An 18,284-nucleotide genomic window follows, 5' to 3' on the forward strand; every position below is an offset into this window, starting at 1 on the left:
TGTTTTCGATTCCGCGATTTTGGAACTGAATTGTGTGTCAAATGACCTTACGATAAGACATCAATCATAAATCAAGTTAAGACTAGAATTGAAGAGATTTCGGAAGGTCAAAGTTCATTAAAGCGTCAATCCATATACTTTGAAGCATGAATTTTTGTGTCAGTCCAATAATTTAAAACTTCGTATCCGAAAGTTTTGCTGGCTGCTGATGATGAATTTGAGGTCAAATTTTTAAAATTTAAAATGACCGATTTAATATGATGAATTATATATTTAAAAAGAACATTTTTTATTTCTATGAAAAATATCTTATTATTAATAGAAACGATTAATATAATAACAAAGATAAAGCCAATTATATTCATGTACTTATACATGTTTTCATCGAGCTTTGCAATTAACAATTAATCAGTGCATAATAAGAGAAATCGTTTCAAATACATCAGACAATAACTATTTGTCTCGAGTACGGTAACGATTGGCATGGTAACGACGAGGAACTCCGTTATTTCAGAATTCAAAGAGGCATTCATGCTCTTCGACAAGGACGAAGATGGCACGATTACGATGGCAGAATTAGGGGTCGTCATGCGGTCTCTCGGTCAAAGACCATCGGGTGAGTAATTTGCTCTTCGCTAATCTCGAATATATTCAGGATGCATGCGAGCGAATGTCCGGATAAATAAAGCAAACGATAATACATTTCTTTCAGAGACAGAACTGCGCGACATGGTGAATGAAGTGGATCAAGACGGAAATGGTACCATCGAGTTTAATGAATTCCTGCAGATGATGTCGAAGAAGATGAAAAGCGCCGACGGAGAAGACGAACTTCGCGAGGCGTTCCGGTAATAAGCTCTCTACTATACATAAGAACTCCAAGTACCTAATTGCTTCTGGGACAATTGCATTGAAAGAACGTCCCGAAGCAACTTTTGTTCATGGGGAGAATAGAGCTTTTAAGGATCGACAGGAGAGGAGAGACTTTTAGTTAAAGACGAATTTCTTTATGCTAAAATTATGACTAAAATACTGCATGAATAGCGTTTTAATTGCGATATTCATAATCAAGAAAGTCACCTGAAGGCTCGTACAGAGATTTTTTTGAAAAAAAGATAAAATAAAAATTCATTCTGCTATCTCATCCCGATGTGTACTGTAGTGTAAATGGAATGCATATAATTTTATTTATTATAATTTTTTAGAAATCAATTTGCAAAATCCGGCCTGTACGTACCTTCGCAGCTTCATAAAAAAAGAAGTCAGAAAGCAAATTTGGCAATTGGCAAAAGGCAATTTGGCATTTTGTTCGTTTCGTTTTAGAGTGTTCGACAAGAACAACGATGGCTTAATATCTTCGAAGGAGCTGCGACATGTAATGACGAATCTCGGTGAAAAATTGTCTGAAGAGGAAGTCGACGATATGATCAAGGAGGCTGATCTAGATGGCGACGGAATGGTCAACTACGAAGGTAACGCATTTTTCTGCTTATATGTTTCTTAATGTATTTCTGTGTGTGTTTATAATTTACCCTAAGCATTCATATACACGTTTCCATGACGTAGCTGCTAAAAAATATTAATATGAATGTAGATACGTATATAGAATCCTAAAATTCACGCCTCAAAATACTGTAATAAGAAAGTTCTTGAAAAATTAAGTAAAACAGTCATTGCTATATTTTTATTTTAAGTAGTTATTTATGAGATAATAAGGGTTTAAATATAGCCAATTACAGACTACGTTTATAGCTTGACATAATAATTATATATAGAAAGTGCTACAAAAGAGAGATATTAAAAAATATGAAAAAAATATTTATCTACATGTATTTTTAATATTACGGTACGGTATAAAATTGTAAAATCTGTCGCGAAACAGATATAAACAGTTAAAAATAATGAATGAAAACTATAAATATAATAATAATACGTAATAAAATGAATGTACGTGTGTGTACATTATATGCTTTTCAGTTAACAATTAATCAGTGCACAATATAGGATGTGAATATTAAATTTTTTATAAACTTGATATTCGGGTTGAATACACATATAACATTTGCATAATTGTTATCACAAATTATTAAATTATACGTTGAATTATGTGTTAATCACTCGTGTTTCAGAATTCGTGTCGATCCTAATGTCGAAAAATTAGTTCGGAGATCGAAAGAAGGATATAGATTCGAAAATAACGAAGGATCCTTGACGGAGAGCAAAAATGAATGGATCCGCCACTCAAGTTCCTCGACTTCGTAGGATTGCAGCGAGAAATCGTTTCATGAAACTATAATCGCAACCGTCGAGGGAAAAAAATCAAAAGCTCGACGACTGATCGACCGCGGGATGTACGACATTGTGAGATCGCGAAAGCGAATTGCACCAACATACCAATTTTACTCTATAGCTAAGGCTTCGTGAGAACGACCGGCGTGTTGAAGATTTCGCGCGTAAGTAGCGCAGGTAGACGATTGAGGAGGCATCGGAAGTCTTTTCTGGCTTCGAGCAGGATGCGCGAGTCTCGCCGTGAATAGTAAAGGCTTCGGCTTTACGGCCGGAAAACTGAGAGGAGAGACTTTCTTCCGCGAATTTTGCACATACGTACACGCATTATATACACAGATAACACCTCGCGCTCCTTCGGACTAATCTTATAGACGAGAATACTTGAAATTTTTAGATATAACGGAAACGTAACGTAATGTTAAAATAAAGAGAATATGTCCAAACGACGGGGGAGGGAGGCGTGACCCGCCGCTACCCGGAACAATCAACCGAGCTTCGTTTAGACTTTTACGTACTCCCTAATCTTTATCTCCCCCCTCCCCTGATAATTTTATGGAGCGGAGAATTTAAGAGTTATCTTAGCTTTCCCCATCGCCCCTTTCAACATCCCCGCGAGAAAATCCTGAATATATATATATTAGTACACGATATGTTTACGTGAGATATATATATATATATATACATATATACATATTATATATACATATGTTATTATATTATTACTATACGATATTCCTTTTACGTCGCTCATTTCCTTGCGAAATGCAACGTCCACGAAAAGTACTGTACTTGGAGTGTTTTTACCGCTTGTACTACAAGAGCAGAGACGCGCGCAAACCTAATGTAGTGACACACACGTCTCCCGTCCTTGCCGTTGCCCTCTCATTGCCATCACTTCTCTAATTGTTTAGCAATTTTAGAGCGGGCACATTGATGACACGCTGAAGAGTGATTGATACTATCGCTTTCGCACGTAGCGTGAACTGGCCGATAATTGTGGTGCCGCGTTTCTGTAATCGATCACCGTCGGGTGGACGAGTGACCTGGTTGAAAAAGAGAGTTTTGAAAGTCTAAACGCTCAAATTACTGCGACATTTCCTGTGGGAACAATTTAAGCAAAGCACTTGTTATCTAAGCGTGCAAGATTTGAAGAGATTCGTACGATGTTCGTTCCTTGATTATCAAAGGAATAATCTAACGATCTTTTTATCCACGGGCTCGTTGGTGAAGTTCCAAATGGAGTTAATTCTGTGACTGAATTGACAATCCCTCGTTACACACCCAATGGCTATATAGGTGCCATTATGATAATTAACAGGTGCCCTATAGTCATTAGGTATGTGACAGTGGCTTTTAAAGATAAAAGAACAAGAATCTAAGCAGAACAGAAAATCATCATGACATTAAAACGGAGTAAAAAAATGATTCCAAAATGATTATTAAAAGTCACTTTTATTCGATTAGTTACGGTTCATTTGAACATTAAAGTGGCATTATCGCGACTTGTTGTTCTGCTTGGCAAGCTCCTTGCTTTGCAAGCCGGGAACAATTCAACCAGGATGATTAACGCGAAGCGCGAGCACTTCTTCATTCATAAATACGAAAGGGATTATACAATGTGATCCCCTTAAAAGTTGAAAAAAATGGCACGACGTGTCTCCGCTGTCGCACAATCAGTATCGCTCGCCGCACGTCGGCGTCCGGATTCAGGAGCGTGTATGTGCGCATTATGTTATGGTACCTTTAGACGAGTTACGTAAGAGAAAATGAAGCTGTGCGCGTTAACACGCGTGACATAGACCCATAGGTAGTACCTAGCGACCCATAGTGGTATACATATAAAGAAACACGCGGTCGCAAGTATAAACGATAAACTGTACACGTGAATTATTATATATTATACGTGATGATGTTGCTACCATGAAAAAGAAGAGGAAACATACATGAAATACGTTCTAGATATAATTATATACATACGTCCTCTCCGCCGCCCGTGCTCCATACACATACACGCCCGCACGCACGCACGCACGCATGCACGCGCGCGCGTAATCCGATCTGAACGCGAAGCGGAAGTTTGATACGCGCGAGTCGCGGGAGGGATCGAGAGATCGAAGTGATAATAACGCGCGAGCGCATCTGTGGCGTACTATCAATCGGAGTCATTTTCTTCCATTTTGTGCACGTGATGTTCCGTTATTTTATTCAACTTTCCGTTATCCCTGATAACCGTTGTGATAACGTGCGTCGAACGCGTTTGAAAAAAAAATACGCACGCATTTGATTGGAGTAACCCATAAAGATGATGCTTATCTGACGTGTGATGTAACGTGTAATAAATGGAAATCAATGGTTATTTGTTTATATTCGTCTATTTGTATAGCGTGACTCTTCTGCGTGTTTATCTTGTTTTAATCATAATTTGTGAACTTTTATAAAAGATTAGATTTTCTATTTTCTATAAAAAAGTGTGTATGCACGTGCATACATATGTATACATATATGTATACACATTTTTCATATACTTTCATAATAAAGTACTAAACATTTGATTAAGAAAAGTTGCATACTTGGCAAATATTTAGTATTTGATTAAGAAAAATTGCATTGCAAATCAGTCTTTATTTATGCTTGAAAAGATTTTATTTGATATGTGGGAATGATCTATTATTTTTTCTTTGATTTTCTTGAATTTTGTCATTTTCTGATAAGCGTTCATAAATTAATGATATCATATTTATTGTGCTTGCTAAAATGACATTTAAATCACTAAAGTAAAATAAGCTACAGTAGGATTTTCCAATTTACAATTTCTTTCATGATTTTTACAAGAGTAAAAATATGAAAAACCATACTAGCTAAATAAAAGTTTATGGTAACAATTTTTTAAGGAAAGATATTAGAATAATTATTCCAAATTTTGACTTATATCCAAGTACTATCGTTAAATAATAATCGGTTAATTAATAAAATATGCAAACAAACTGTTATCATAATATATAAATAAGAAGTTTAGAAATACGAATTAAAATGCTCTTTTTTTGTTTAAGCACACGCGTTCTTTAATGAATCAATCTGGATTTTGCAATTTTTATTTGGACTTGTTAGTCCTTTCAAAGTATTTAAAAGCTTGAATACCATCGTGAATAACGTACCGCGAAAAAACCAATTTAAAACCTTATACCGATTGACTGTACGTACATGCGCTAAAAGATAAAACGGGTGAAAGAGCGAGAGAAAGGATAGATAGCATTTTTTTTTTAAGAAGAGAATCCGGGTGAAACGCGCGTGTTTCGAGATCCGGGCAACTCGATCACTATTCTTTCCAAATACGAGGAAAACATGAAAGGCGATTACGGCCTGAAATATTTGTCGGACGAAACGGTGATTGCGGGTAGGTACACACAGAGGCAGATAATAAAATCTGTTGCTCTCTAATCCGATCGATCGACGATTACGTTACATTTAACGGCGAGCCTACCGTATTATCACGGTACGAATGCGCGTTTATTTCGAAAGGATGGCACAACAGCGATGGGAGTTCAGGTTGTCGAGAATGCGAGGAACCTCGATGATTTAATAGATGCGATTACTTGTACATATGACGCGTGACGTATGATTAACATAAACTTATATTACTTTTGCAGGCGAAAACTGTGATTTTTGATAGAGCCGTTGATTTCTCGAACAATCAGAAACGTGGACAGGTTTACTACAAAGATAATCTAAATCAAAGTTTGAAGGTACGATCAATTCAAATAAGAGATGTATGCTTGACTAATGACCTAATCCGACGTAATGTATCTGTCTTTAAATCTTCAGAATTTGACTTACATTATTTTCAAGGTAAACAGTTCACGTCGCGCCTCCGATAGAGTACTGCCATAAGACGATGAAGATACTCATTTTTGAGCTTAAAGGTATAATTAAATTAATTTGTAAAAAGGTTTCAACAATTTAGCAGCAAATAAAATTCGATATTACTTCCACAATTCTAAAGAATTAATTTCTATCTTTTTTTAAATTAATTTAACAAATATTAATATGCTACTTCCAAAAGTAATTAAAGTAATTAAATTTATGACAGTCTCTTTTCGATGGTGCAGTACAGTTTACGAAGCGTAATAAGCGAAAGAGAAAAAAAGCAGGAAAAGGAAAGGTATACTTATGTAGCCGACGTTCATAGACAGAGACGCTTCGACACGCGAAATATGAAAGCGAAGTGATAGCCGCGTTTTTGACAATAATATATTTTCTTAACGCTTATATATCTCGAAGCGAGATGTCCCACCGCGCAGTGTCTTTCTTTCCATTGGGATAGCACCGTTTCATAGTAAACGCTACGTTCATTATGGTTTTCGATCTACCAATGCTCGTGATGATCGATTACGCTTATTCGTCGACGTACGAACGTTCGCTCTCTCTCTCGCGTTCGATGGTAATGCGAAGTACCAAAAGCACCGCGACTCGAAACACCGCGACCTGGAATTTGGAAAGTCAGGCACCTGACAGCGAATCAGCACGGCGAACAGCGACACACTGATTGATAAGGAAGAAAGTAAAGTGTCAGCTTGATAATACGTCACAAATAGCAATGTATAACGTCCGAACGACAATATCTCTAATGGTTTAACTGAGAACTTCGGTAAGAGTTCCCGAAGAAACAGATATATACGCAGGTCCGTTCCAAGCATTAAGTATCCTAAATTATATACCTATACAGCGCAACAATGAGATAAGCCACTGCACGTCGCTATTTGTTCGTCGCAACGTCACGCATATTAGATTTCCTATTAACCCTTCGCATCTCTCCTCTTTAAAGAAAGTTACCGTTAATCATTTTCGGGAATGACGATACGCACCCGTGAGTTTGTTATGTACGACTTGCAGAAGAAATGGTTAAGTTATAATGCGGAATACGTACGGTCAATAGTGGCAGTTATTAATTGCCATGTAAGGACCGTTTAGGACAGACAAGGGTTACTTTGAACCTTAAGGATAACTTCACAATTCTAATAGTAATTTAAACTTTTTTTATGAAACTCTGTAATAAAATTTTTTTTATTGAATACTTTTCTTTTATTGTTTAAACAATTTTTCGTCGTAGGATTCCCTGCTAATCACGAACAAAATGCAATGCTCGGATTAAACAGAAATTAAAAAGATCTCTTGTTTTGATATAACCGAGGTTATCCTTACGAATCAGAAAATGTAATTGTTTTTAAGGTATCAAGGTTTCCGAAACAATTTTAGGGATTTGAAAATGTGAATTTGCTTATACTGAATTTTGCGAGAAATTTTGTAACGCGTGTATACGATGTGACTTTGTCTAATTTTTGTCTACTATCAGTGTAGTGACAGTGCGACACGCGCAAGTGTAAGTACAAAAGGATTGCTGACGTAAGCATGCAGTGAATTTCTATACATATGCATAAGAAGAATGGATCGTCTGCCGACACGATTGAAAAGAACGTTATCGCGAAAAAAATGCAGGAATCGTATCTGTACGCTCAAAATGCAGCGTAAAACGCTTTTTAGATTTTAATTATATTAAACGCACTTTATATTTGAAAATGATAATTATCCTAACTATTTGAGGGGCAAAAGAAGTCAATGAGCATTTGGTACATTTATGCAGAAAGATATAGACAATTGTTATTATTACAATATCTGTCATTTTAATCACATTTTATCGATATGAAAACTGATAGTGATGTGCCCATATTGTACCACCAGTTACGTAATCTTATATTATAGTTATTACTAAGTGGTACATAAATTGTTCCTATCATCCCTCAAAGAGTCAGGAGATCAAACGTTCTTTGCTCGAAGTGAAGATTCTCTCTCCCCTGTCCCACACCTCCGTGATTACATTTCTGTTCAATGCGAGAATCGATTTCTCGGAAAACCGAGATATTTATTATTATATTATCGTTTGTGCGCTCCAGAGCAGAGCAGAGATATTTTTATAGATTACATTTTACGCCAAATCCTGCTGTGCAGAGTAATACGGATCATACGTTGAATGTATTACATTTTTTACAGGGTGTATCGAAAGTTTCGCGCGGTTTCTTTCTGCTACAATTACCGCAGATTGAAGTCACAATAAATTAAAAAATGAATTAAAGTATAATTTAATGTAAAACAGTAAAAAATAATATAATTTTCTTATTAATTTTTGTTAAACATATTTTTTATCCAAGGCTCTTATTTACCCAAATATTTAATAATTAAATGATTGTGAAATTTAATCGAATTTTCTATAATGAATAGCTTACTAGACATTCATCGTACAATTTCATGCAGAAAGAGTGCAAGATACTTGATGCACCCTACACACGTTAATTGTATTATATTATACATATATACGCATATATACAAGTTATATATTCTCTATCAAGTTATTTTGCGAGCTGGAAATAAATTCAAGAACTAACGTTCTTGGCCACGTTCTCGCAGATCTGCCGTTAATTGTCACCTATGTACAGGATGTCTTGGAAATACGCGCTTGTGTAGAAAATGGAAATTTTAATTATCTGTGCAAACATATATCTCGTATATCTTAAGCGCAGAGGAGAGTACGCGTATATTTTCATTATATATTCCTTAGGACACCCTGTACATTTTAACGTTGCCCTCCAGAAGTAAAGGTGAGTCTTCCTTCCGACGTGTATTTAATTGAGACTTTTCTCTTTTATTGAGATTTTTTATCATCGATCGTTGTCCGCGTGCAAGCCATTTGAATAGAGAGCTCGAATGGTTAACCGTTGCAATTATAAATGGAAATTATAGAAATTGTGGAAATCAATGAGATTTTCTTACAATTTCTTGCACGGATACTTTGCGTGATGTTTAAACGAAATTTCATGACTCATCTTGGCGATCGTAGTGGCATCGACTAGCAGAGCGAATCATTTCATTAGTAACTGTCTCTTGCGTTATTTTTATTACTGTTACGAAATCTAGGGCTAGTTTAAGGGACAAATTTTTTCACCAAATGTATTTTATCACAAAATGTATCGACTTCGTTATCAATATCTCGTTGGCACGGAGAAATATAGTTCATAAAATACATATTTAATAATTATTTAAAGAGGGAAGAATTATTAAAAGTTGTCGACGTATTAAAGATTATTTATATTTATGTATTGTTACTAAACTAAAGAGAATTTACATAAAAATAAGAGAAAATGAACGCTGATGTAAATAACTCAAAGAGTTGCATTTTCCCTTAAGCATAACCCTATTTGAAACTGTTATATGTTTCCTCGAAAATTTATGAATCGCGCACTGAGCAAATGTATTTACATCTCTTTACGAGAAGACGTGTCCATAAGATTGAACAGTGCTGTTATTTCCTGTTCCCGATAATCAAGATCACGTGTTTGATTCACTCATTTTAACGGTGCTTCGCGACCTTTTGGAATTCGTCCCAATTTCAAATCAATATTTCAAGCGTAGCCTGTAAAACGAGCGACTTCGAGGCACCTAAATCACTTCGAGGATGTTCGAAGTTCGCCTAAGCAACGCAAGCAAGCAAAAGGTGTAATATCAGCTAGCTTAATATCAAACACACGTTGAAATACCGCAAACACATAATAATCAAATTACATATACGTTAAATAGATATGCGTGAAAGAACCTGATTACCTTAGACGTATGATAATTAAATGATAATTGTTAAGTAAGTGTAACTAGATTATAATCGGCGAATGGAAAGTTACTCTTTAAAAGTAACAAGTTACAGTTACTTGTTACCGAGTAGAAAAAGTAACAAATTACTATTACTAGAGAAAGTAACTTTTCGTTACTTTTTTCAAAATTGACGACCACCAATCACGGCGGACGGGTGTCTAGAGGCTTTCTAGTCTCAAGCACTATGAGTAGCTTGTGTCCAATCGTATGCAAAGTAACGATAAAAGTAACTGTAAAATTCGTTACCATTACAAAAAAAATGTAACTACGTTACAGTTATGAGAAAAAATAACGCAGTTATCAGTAAAGTTACCCAAAAAGTAACTTGTAACTGTAACTTCGTTACTAGTAACGAGTAACTTCCATTCCCCGGTTATAATACATAATTGCGAGGGCTGTCGCTACTAAGCGACACGATCTTCCGTTCATTAAGGATCTGCGATTTTGTCGTATTATATCGGTCCGTATTACACCGCTTTCTTACGAAACGATTTATAGGGTGTGATTGTAGGCAACGTGGGAAATCGTATGCTTGGCATGCAACATTTTTGTAACGTTGTATCTTTTGGGCGTCGTTTGAGAAGTTGCGTCATTTTCTAATTTCTCCGCTCATACCAATTACTTTCAGGAAGCTTTTTTGCATCGATCAAGGGCGGTTCGTTACATTAATTTCAGCCAGTAACAACGGAGAGACGAGCTCCGCACGTTCTTTGTGATTGTCTTTTCATCGATCCTCTTTTTTTTTTAGCCGCGTGATGAAACTTCTTTGCGCCTAAATGCCACGCAAGATAAAAATTAGATAAAATCGCGGGAGCAGGCAATAATCGTGTACCATACAATACCGCGGCCGAGACATAACGATGTTCAAACTAGTTGTAATAAGGAAATGTCTTTCATCAACTTTGTTAAACGTTATGGGAAGTACAAGCCATGTTACTGGACAAGTATGTGCGTGTATTTCTATATTTCAGTCTAGTTAACAGAGTGAGAAAACGTCTGACAGGGATTCTGCACAATCGATATATTGCATCTTCAGTGGAAGAAAATCCCAACTGCTAATTATTTTTCTAGAAATCAATTAGCAATGAAAGAAAGAAAAAAATATTTATATTATTAAAAATATTTATTAATTAATTAAATAATTTATAATCTAGTTATAGAAAAGTAATTAATCACAAAAATAAATTATATTAAACGATACAACCGAAAAGAAACTAAAGCGAAACTGTTTATCGCAACAATTTCAGCTTTCATTTTCTATAAATTAATTTTTCATCATATTTCTAGTAAAAATGGTAATTCTTATAGTTGCGATTTTTTTCTACTGAAAATAATATCAATCCTGAAAAACACGGTGCAAGGAGACGCACGAAGTAAACTAATAATGATGAAGCAAGTTGTGATTGAAGATTATAATCGGGGGACGTATTAAGAAGATAGGGTAAAAAAGAAAACAATAAATGGATCTACATGGAGAGTTATATCGTGCTGTGAACGAAATATTTATATTTTTACTTGAAAGAAAGAAAAGAAGGCTATGAGAGGAAACGTTTGTAATGTCGAATAACCGCGATAAGGAATGCGATAAGGTGCATGACGTTATTTTTCTAGACTCTAGAGTGAATATCTAAATAGTTATATTATTGCGTTATGGCGAAACATATTCTCAAGCGACAAGCAGGCCTAAACGCGACTTTTTACGATGATAGACTTAATGCGTGTACGAGCATATTTGGTAAAGAAGGAATACGTTTGTCGTTTATTTGTTTTGTATGTACTACTTGATGTTGTGCGTTGCTAAAGTTACTCCGCAAATTATACGACATGTTTCCTATAGATCGTGAGCGACTTTCCCAACCGGTTTGTATCCGTGTTGTTGCTGCGAGTTTGGTGTAATTATTCAAAGCGCTTGTACGTCTAACACTTGAGCAGTTACGTTTTCAATATAACTGCAGCTTTTTGGTATTATAGTCGCTTAATTGATTTTTCATTTTAATTGTGCTTATCTTATTCGAAATTTTTTCAATTATATGCTTCCTTTTCCAACGTCATTTATTTGAGAAGCAAATTATTACTTATTAATGATAAATAAAAAACTATTCGCGTAAGATGATAATTATGATTTTGCGTACGCAGTTGAGTGCATTCAACGCACATGTATGTATATACATGTATGTAATAATGAGATAAAGAATATATTATTCTTGTTTTTTACGCTTAATTGGCTTCTTTGTAACAATTTAATGATTGATGAGGAAATTCGTAAATATATCTATATTCTACGATAGTAAATTAATAACAAGTATAAATAAAATATATTATCTTGACGGCAGATGCACTCAATAATTTTCGAGATAACTTTGACTTAATAATCAAAATTTAATAAAAAAAATTCAATATTATAGTGCGAGCTAAAATAGTTAAGCCATAAAGACTGGCTATTGTAGCTATCATTCATAAAATATACGAATAATCAAAGGATTAGAGGAAAACAAAATAACGATATTTTAATATAATTAAAGTCGAAATTTAAAGAAACAAAATTACGTGAAATAGGAGAATAGAATAATGAAAACAAGTCCGTTTTAGTTGTCATTTTTAAAACGTTATTTAGTTACTTTTTTAACCTGTTTATTAACTGCGACTTTTCAAGTGAATACTCTACTCGCGTTTCGTCCTAGATAGGAGAAAAGTCAGAGAGGACAGGAATTCAGAAAAGAGTACTGTATGTCTGTTTATGCATGTGTGTTTGTGTGTTATGTGATGTTAAACGTACGACCATGTTACTGTGACGTTATGTACTATAATATAACACAACATAAAAAGTGGTGAACACTGTGTACTGGTGAAATGCAATACATGTATAATCGAGTTGCCCCTAAATACAGCCATTTTATAATGGATATTCGTCCGTAATTTCATTTTTTGACTTTAACCTTGCGTCAAGTTTATATAATAAAGCCTATTCTACAATGTGCTTTTTGTTTCTTGTTTTTTGCTTTTTACTACTTTTTACATCTTGTCTTCTTGCTTCTTATTTCTTATTCCAATTTTTTGTTTTATGTCGCCCGAGATAAAAATTAACGAACTTCGAAAAAAACAAAAAATACGTAGCAAGCAACAAAAAATATGTCTTTTGTAGTTTAGACATCGCTGAAAGTGATTCAATCCTCACAGATTAGATTTCTCGACGCCAAAGACATTTCAATTGATTGAAAATGAACCGCTGTAAGCTGTTTTTTCGACATGTACTTCTTCCAATTTTCACCAATTAGTGCTCTGCCTGTGTTAAAGCGCTGTTGCCTGGATGAGGATTCGGGCTCAAGCGACCGAAAAATGTTTTCTCGGCCGTTCGGCGTGTATCAAGAGGCATGGGGACATTCTAGATAAAATAACTTTTAATAAATCGTAATAATCATATACCTCTCCCATTAATCTAGAATATTATAAATCATGTATACACATTCACATGTATATTTTTATCGCGTTTTAATAAAAAACCAATGTAAAAATACAAGAAAAATCTCGATCGATTCTGGCGTAAAAAAGTTAGACAAAGTGATAATGAAATTGCTTATAATGAGATACTTCTGATAACAATTCGCAAAGTTTACTTTTAAAAGGACGATCGTAAGAAATACGGAATAGGTTAAACGTGATTTATGTGGAGAAAAGTAAGCAATGTCATACTATTAATTAATATATAAAACGCAATTGACTTAGAAATTGTTTATTAACAGGCAAAACAATATCATCAATCATACAAATAATCAATAATGCATCCTATAACTATCTTACGAGGGCACGCTGAGATTTCACTTACTCGAATCATGCGATAGACAAAGTACTCTCTCTCTCTTTCTCTCTCACTTTCTTTCTTTTCTCTTTTATACACTTCATTCAGAAACAATTGCCCTATATGCAATACGGTCAAAGATATACGCATGCATGCACGCATTAGATAGTATTGTATATTCTCGAACACATTTACACTTCGGATTCTCGACGAATATAATCGCATATAAATGTTACTAAACATTGTGGTAAAAGTTCTAACGTAACAGATGAGATACGAGAGAGGAGAGATACATAAATCAAATCTATTTACATATAAAGATCATCTCGCATTTATATCGGAATTGTAAAAAAAACGATATTAAGTTGCACGATTGCTTTATAACATATGTAAAAAAATCTGATACGTAATTATTGACACTGGTAGATGCAAAGTTTCACAGTCAATATAAAAATGTTCTCAGCAAATCACTTTTTCAGAACCACAGACATATTTTATCAAAAAGAAAAGAACTTTCTGTTCTTTGTCGTTCGTTTGCCGACAATAAATCGTACAAACGCGTGAGATTTTTTTATAAAAAATAAATTGCTATGTTGTATCTTGTCTATATGGATGTGAAAATCATATATAATTAACAAATAATCTCTATCGACATTTTTAATTAAATAACAAGTTAGTAAATCAAGAAATCAATCTCATTCCACGAAAAGTATAGAGGGAATAAGTTGTGGAGGAAAACGGATTCGTCGAGGTCTGAGAAGACTCGCGTTACAAACGCACTACGAAAATAATATATATCTATATCGAATGTTGGAAAATCCCCGATTGCAATTCACTTTTTCTTTAGTATACTGCATATAAATTAATTACGAAAATTCCACTGTATTGCGCTCGATCTCATTACAGTTCATCCTTAACTATTGTATACCTATTTTTGCTTGGCGCCAATTTTTTAAACGCGGACTCTGGAGGCGTTGTAGGCGTTTTTACTTGTTTTCCAGTAACTGACATTTCATTGTTAGTGATATCAGGACCGTAGTGAAACTCGCGATGGAGCTTTCCAGAATACAAGTCCTGTAGAAAAGCTTTCAGTTTTCCTTCTACAAAAATGTCATTGAAATCATTGAATAGGTACATGTGTCTAAAGCTATCTATTGCAATCAATGGCAAGTCTGCTGTGCTTTTCCCTAAATGGTGCAGCGGATGCGCAAATTTCAGGCCGTCGGCGGTTAAGAAATTTATATTCTCTGGAAAAAAAAATCAAATCAGCATGATTTGAAGCTTTACGAAAAAATAATATAAATAATGTAAGCAAAAATAGAATGACATACGTTTTTCACTTAATAATGACTTAGTTACGATATATTTGTATTGCTTGACGCTTTGTAAGTCATCAGGAGCATGAAACAATATAAGAAATGGCAAGCCTTCCTCTGTTAGTTCTTCAGCATTTTCGAATGTTATTTCTCTTACAAATGGTACACACTTCTCCTGCGCCCATACATTTAATTCGTCATAAACTGATAAACTTCCTTTGTAAGTTTCATCCATTTCAACAGATAAAGCCTTGTCTGATCGGAAGGCAATGATAGGCTCTCCAGGAGGATGCATTGCTTTACTTGCATTCCTACACATATTTCAATATATTCAAACTACAGATCTTTATTCAGTAGTAAATATATATTGTTTCAGTCACACATTAAAAACATATAGAAATATAATTATAAAAGGAAGTATTCTCATATTATTCAATCTATACAATATAAATAAAGCATTTAATTGAACTAATAAAATCTCATATAATTAAAATAAATTATTAAAAAATAAATATCAATTATTCATTCATCTTGTGTTAAATTAACATAAAAATTTGAATGAATCGTTTGTGAAATGTATTAAATTCAACAATTTTTCAACTGTGTACTTTGATATACTATGAAAAACGTGCCTATAAAATAATGATATCTAATATAACCTTTACAGACTAAAAAAGATACAATAAAATTGTATATTATGCAGAAAATAAAGAAACAATATAAAATAGATAATAAAAAATATAATTTTGTATATACTCAGTACAAAAGCCATGAGCTTATGTATACCACTTACTTACAGCAAATGTAAATGCTGACCAATTTCACAGTTTTGATTGGAACATGTGCTTGTTAAATAAAATATTATAATTATAATATTATGATTATTAAAATGCAGATTATATGATATTGTTATGTTAGCAAAAAAAATTTCTTATCAGTTTTTTAAAGAAATATTTGTATCATAAAGAAAAATTTTTGTTACAATAATATTTTATTGTACCAAAAATAAAAAGAATCTTACCCAAAACCAACATAAAATTGGCAATCATCCTTCAAATTAGTGGCAACTTTTCTGAACAATTCATATTCTGGTACATCTTTTCGTTCAAAGTACCCTATAATCATACGTTTTTTATCGTCAAGCTGTTCAAGCTCTTTCAAGTCGGAAAATTCTTTAATGGGATCTTCCAACTGCTTTCTGACAAATTCTTGGAATGCTTCTACTGATCGTTGTCCTCTGTATTCTCTCTTAGTCGGTTGACCATTTCTTATTACTTTTAACGTTGGATATTTGGTTATATGAAACCTAGATGCTACAGAAGCTAAGAAAAAAAAAACTTGTATTAATTTAAATGTATACATATAAAACCTAATCTATTTAATATATATATATAAATTAATATTCAAATTCTGCTTATATCTGTTTATACCATGCATTTTATAGTCACATTTTAGATATATTTACTTTCGCGGTCACAATCCACTTTAGCCATTACTACTTTTCCAGACTGTGGAAATTCTTCTTTAACCTTATCTGCAGCTTCATCAAATATTGGTGCTAATAAGTTGCTGAAACGACACCATTGTGCATAAAAGTTGATAAACACCAGTTCATTGTCAGCTGCAAACATTCATAATTAAAAAAATAGGTACTACATTCAGTTATATTTATTAGCATTAATATTTACTACACATCATGTATATGAATCATCATTTAAATAATGTATTTTACCTAATGTTTCGTCAATATTTTTACTTGTGAGTGAAAGGGCACCTTCTTTTACTTCCTCTGCTATATTGTTTGGCAAACGTACCTAGAAATACACAGTATTAATTATGCATCATACATCTGTTTTATTAAAATCTATATCCATATTCATAGTTAAATCTTATATTTAAGGAAGTCTTAAATATAAGACCTGACTATATGAATACAGGCACTAATGTATGTCACGCAAGTTGATCTTTTACCCTCAGATTCCACAACTCAGGATTAACCGAGATTTAAATTATTTTTTATCTTTTTCTAATGCTAGAATTGAAAAGAGATGAGTTGAACCTCGGTTAAGAGTTAACCATGAGCTGTAAAATTGGGTCTTAGTAATAGTTATGTATTATGTATTTTGGAACAGAATAGTTAAACATTGTCAGATACATATAATTTACTTTTATCGATATACGACCTTTATTCTGAATCATAAATCCTCTACCCTGATGATTTTTAGGCCATTATAAATATAGATTACAATATGATAAATATTACAGAACTACAGCAATAAGCATATAAATAAGAATGCTATCTGTTATCTACAAAGTATTCCAGTAACGTGGAAGTATGCGAGGATATTTTAAATTACCTTTTTGCAGCAAATCATGCAAGATCTTTTTTTTAAAATCAATTTATGTGTAGATTGATTAGATTGCATTTTTTCATATACAAGATTATTGTATTACGACGGTAGAGGTTATGCAGCATAAACACAACAAGGCAGAAGCAAATTGTTGATTTGTGCAAGGTGTTTAGATAAATAATAATTGGGAGATAAAAAACAAACAGAAACATACGTTGTGGGTGACTCCCGTTAATAGGTAACTATTAAATTGACACCTCGCAAGACGTCAAATGACGTGGCAACGCAACGACGTATTTAATTACTTACCAGCAGACACGCGAACGTAAGTACTTTGAAGTGAAATATATCACAGTGGGACAGCATTTTGCGATTTCGCGACGACTAACTCGACGGTACGATGAGTTTTGGAAACACCATCAGTGAACGACCGCCTGTGCGTCAATTGCTACGAGCTAGCGGCACATCGTCAAATCGAGCGTGGAGCAATGAGCATCCTCGAGACTCGAGACATCGATTATCGCCGCGTCTGCCGATGATGTTTTTCAAAATTCCAGTAGATGGCACCTCATAATTACACGCCCGCGAGTATTCTACAGTTGCGTTTCATCTCGCTTCGATTTTTTAATAATAAATATAATCCTGAATAAGTTTAATTTGCTATTATTGATATTTTTAATTTGGAATTAAAAAGATTTTAACATCAATCAGAGAGACGAAATAAGATATCTTTCAAAATTCTTTATATATGTCAGCTCTTGAGTCTGAATCATTCTGTATATATGTAATAAATAATAAATAATAATTAATTTTTTGTCGTTGTCTAACCTAATAGCA

At 33.8% G+C, this 18,284-nt stretch overlaps 2 protein-coding genes across 6 annotated transcripts in view; one reads left to right on the forward strand and one right to left on the reverse strand.

Annotated features, from left to right (window-relative positions):
- LOC108766999 (neo-calmodulin) overlaps nt 1-2,899 on the forward strand; it is a 51,527-nt gene extending 48,628 nt beyond the window's left edge. For 3 of the 4 annotated variants that reach the window (XM_018516617.1, XM_018516616.1, XM_018516618.1), the window contains 4 exons: nt 515-616; nt 713-848; nt 1,324-1,472; nt 2,130-2,161. In XM_018516617.1, the coding sequence (XP_018372119.1) occupies nt 515-616; nt 713-848; nt 1,324-1,472; nt 2,130-2,161 (419 nt within the window). Of the gene's footprint in view, nt 1-514; nt 617-712; nt 849-1,323; nt 1,473-2,129 lie in introns of all 4 variants that reach the window. The other variant, XM_018516615.1, reaches the window with a different exon arrangement.
- An 11,245-nt stretch (nt 2,900-14,144) lies between these two features.
- Nucleotides 14,145-17,975, reverse strand: ERp44 (Endoplasmic reticulum protein 44). Of its 2 annotated transcripts, XM_018516623.1 has the most exons (7): nt 17,757-17,975; nt 16,829-16,910; nt 16,562-16,717; nt 16,118-16,418; nt 15,894-15,941; nt 15,112-15,407; nt 14,145-15,027 (listed from the first exon to the last, which is right to left on the reverse strand). In XM_018516623.1, exons 1-7 carry the CDS (start codon nt 17,811-17,813, stop codon nt 14,681-14,683), a joined length of 1,287 nt encoding a protein of 428 aa, XP_018372125.1. In that variant the 5' UTR covers nt 17,814-17,975; the 3' UTR covers nt 14,145-14,680. The 2 variants fall into 2 exon arrangements, with proteins under 2 accessions (XP_018372125.1, XP_018372127.1); XM_018516625.1 differs by lacking the exon at nt 15,894-15,941 and having other exon boundaries at nt 14,162-15,027; nt 17,757-17,974.
- Nucleotides 17,976-18,284: the final 309 nt, after the last annotated feature.

This window comes from Trachymyrmex cornetzi, unplaced genomic scaffold (assembly GCF_001594075.2).
Source record: "Trachymyrmex cornetzi isolate Tcor2-1 unplaced genomic scaffold, Tcor1.1 scaffold646, whole genome shotgun sequence".
Classification (NCBI taxonomy): Eukaryota; Metazoa; Arthropoda; class Insecta; order Hymenoptera; family Formicidae; genus Trachymyrmex; species Trachymyrmex cornetzi.

Excerpts from the sequence above, each read along its gene's own strand:
- ERp44 (XM_018516623.1), bottom strand. The coding sequence starts at position 17,813 with ATGCTGTCCCACTGTGATATATTTCACTTCAAAGTACTTACGTTCGCG. Across the intron at positions 16,911-17,756 it reads TTACGTTCGCGTGTCTGCTG|GTACGTTTGCCAAACAATAT; the intron begins GTAAGTAATTAA and ends GTGTATTTCTAG. Across the intron at positions 15,408-15,893 it reads GGTCAGCATTTACATTTGCT|GAATGCAAGTAAAGCAATGC; the intron begins GTAAGTAAGTGG and ends AAATATGTGTAG.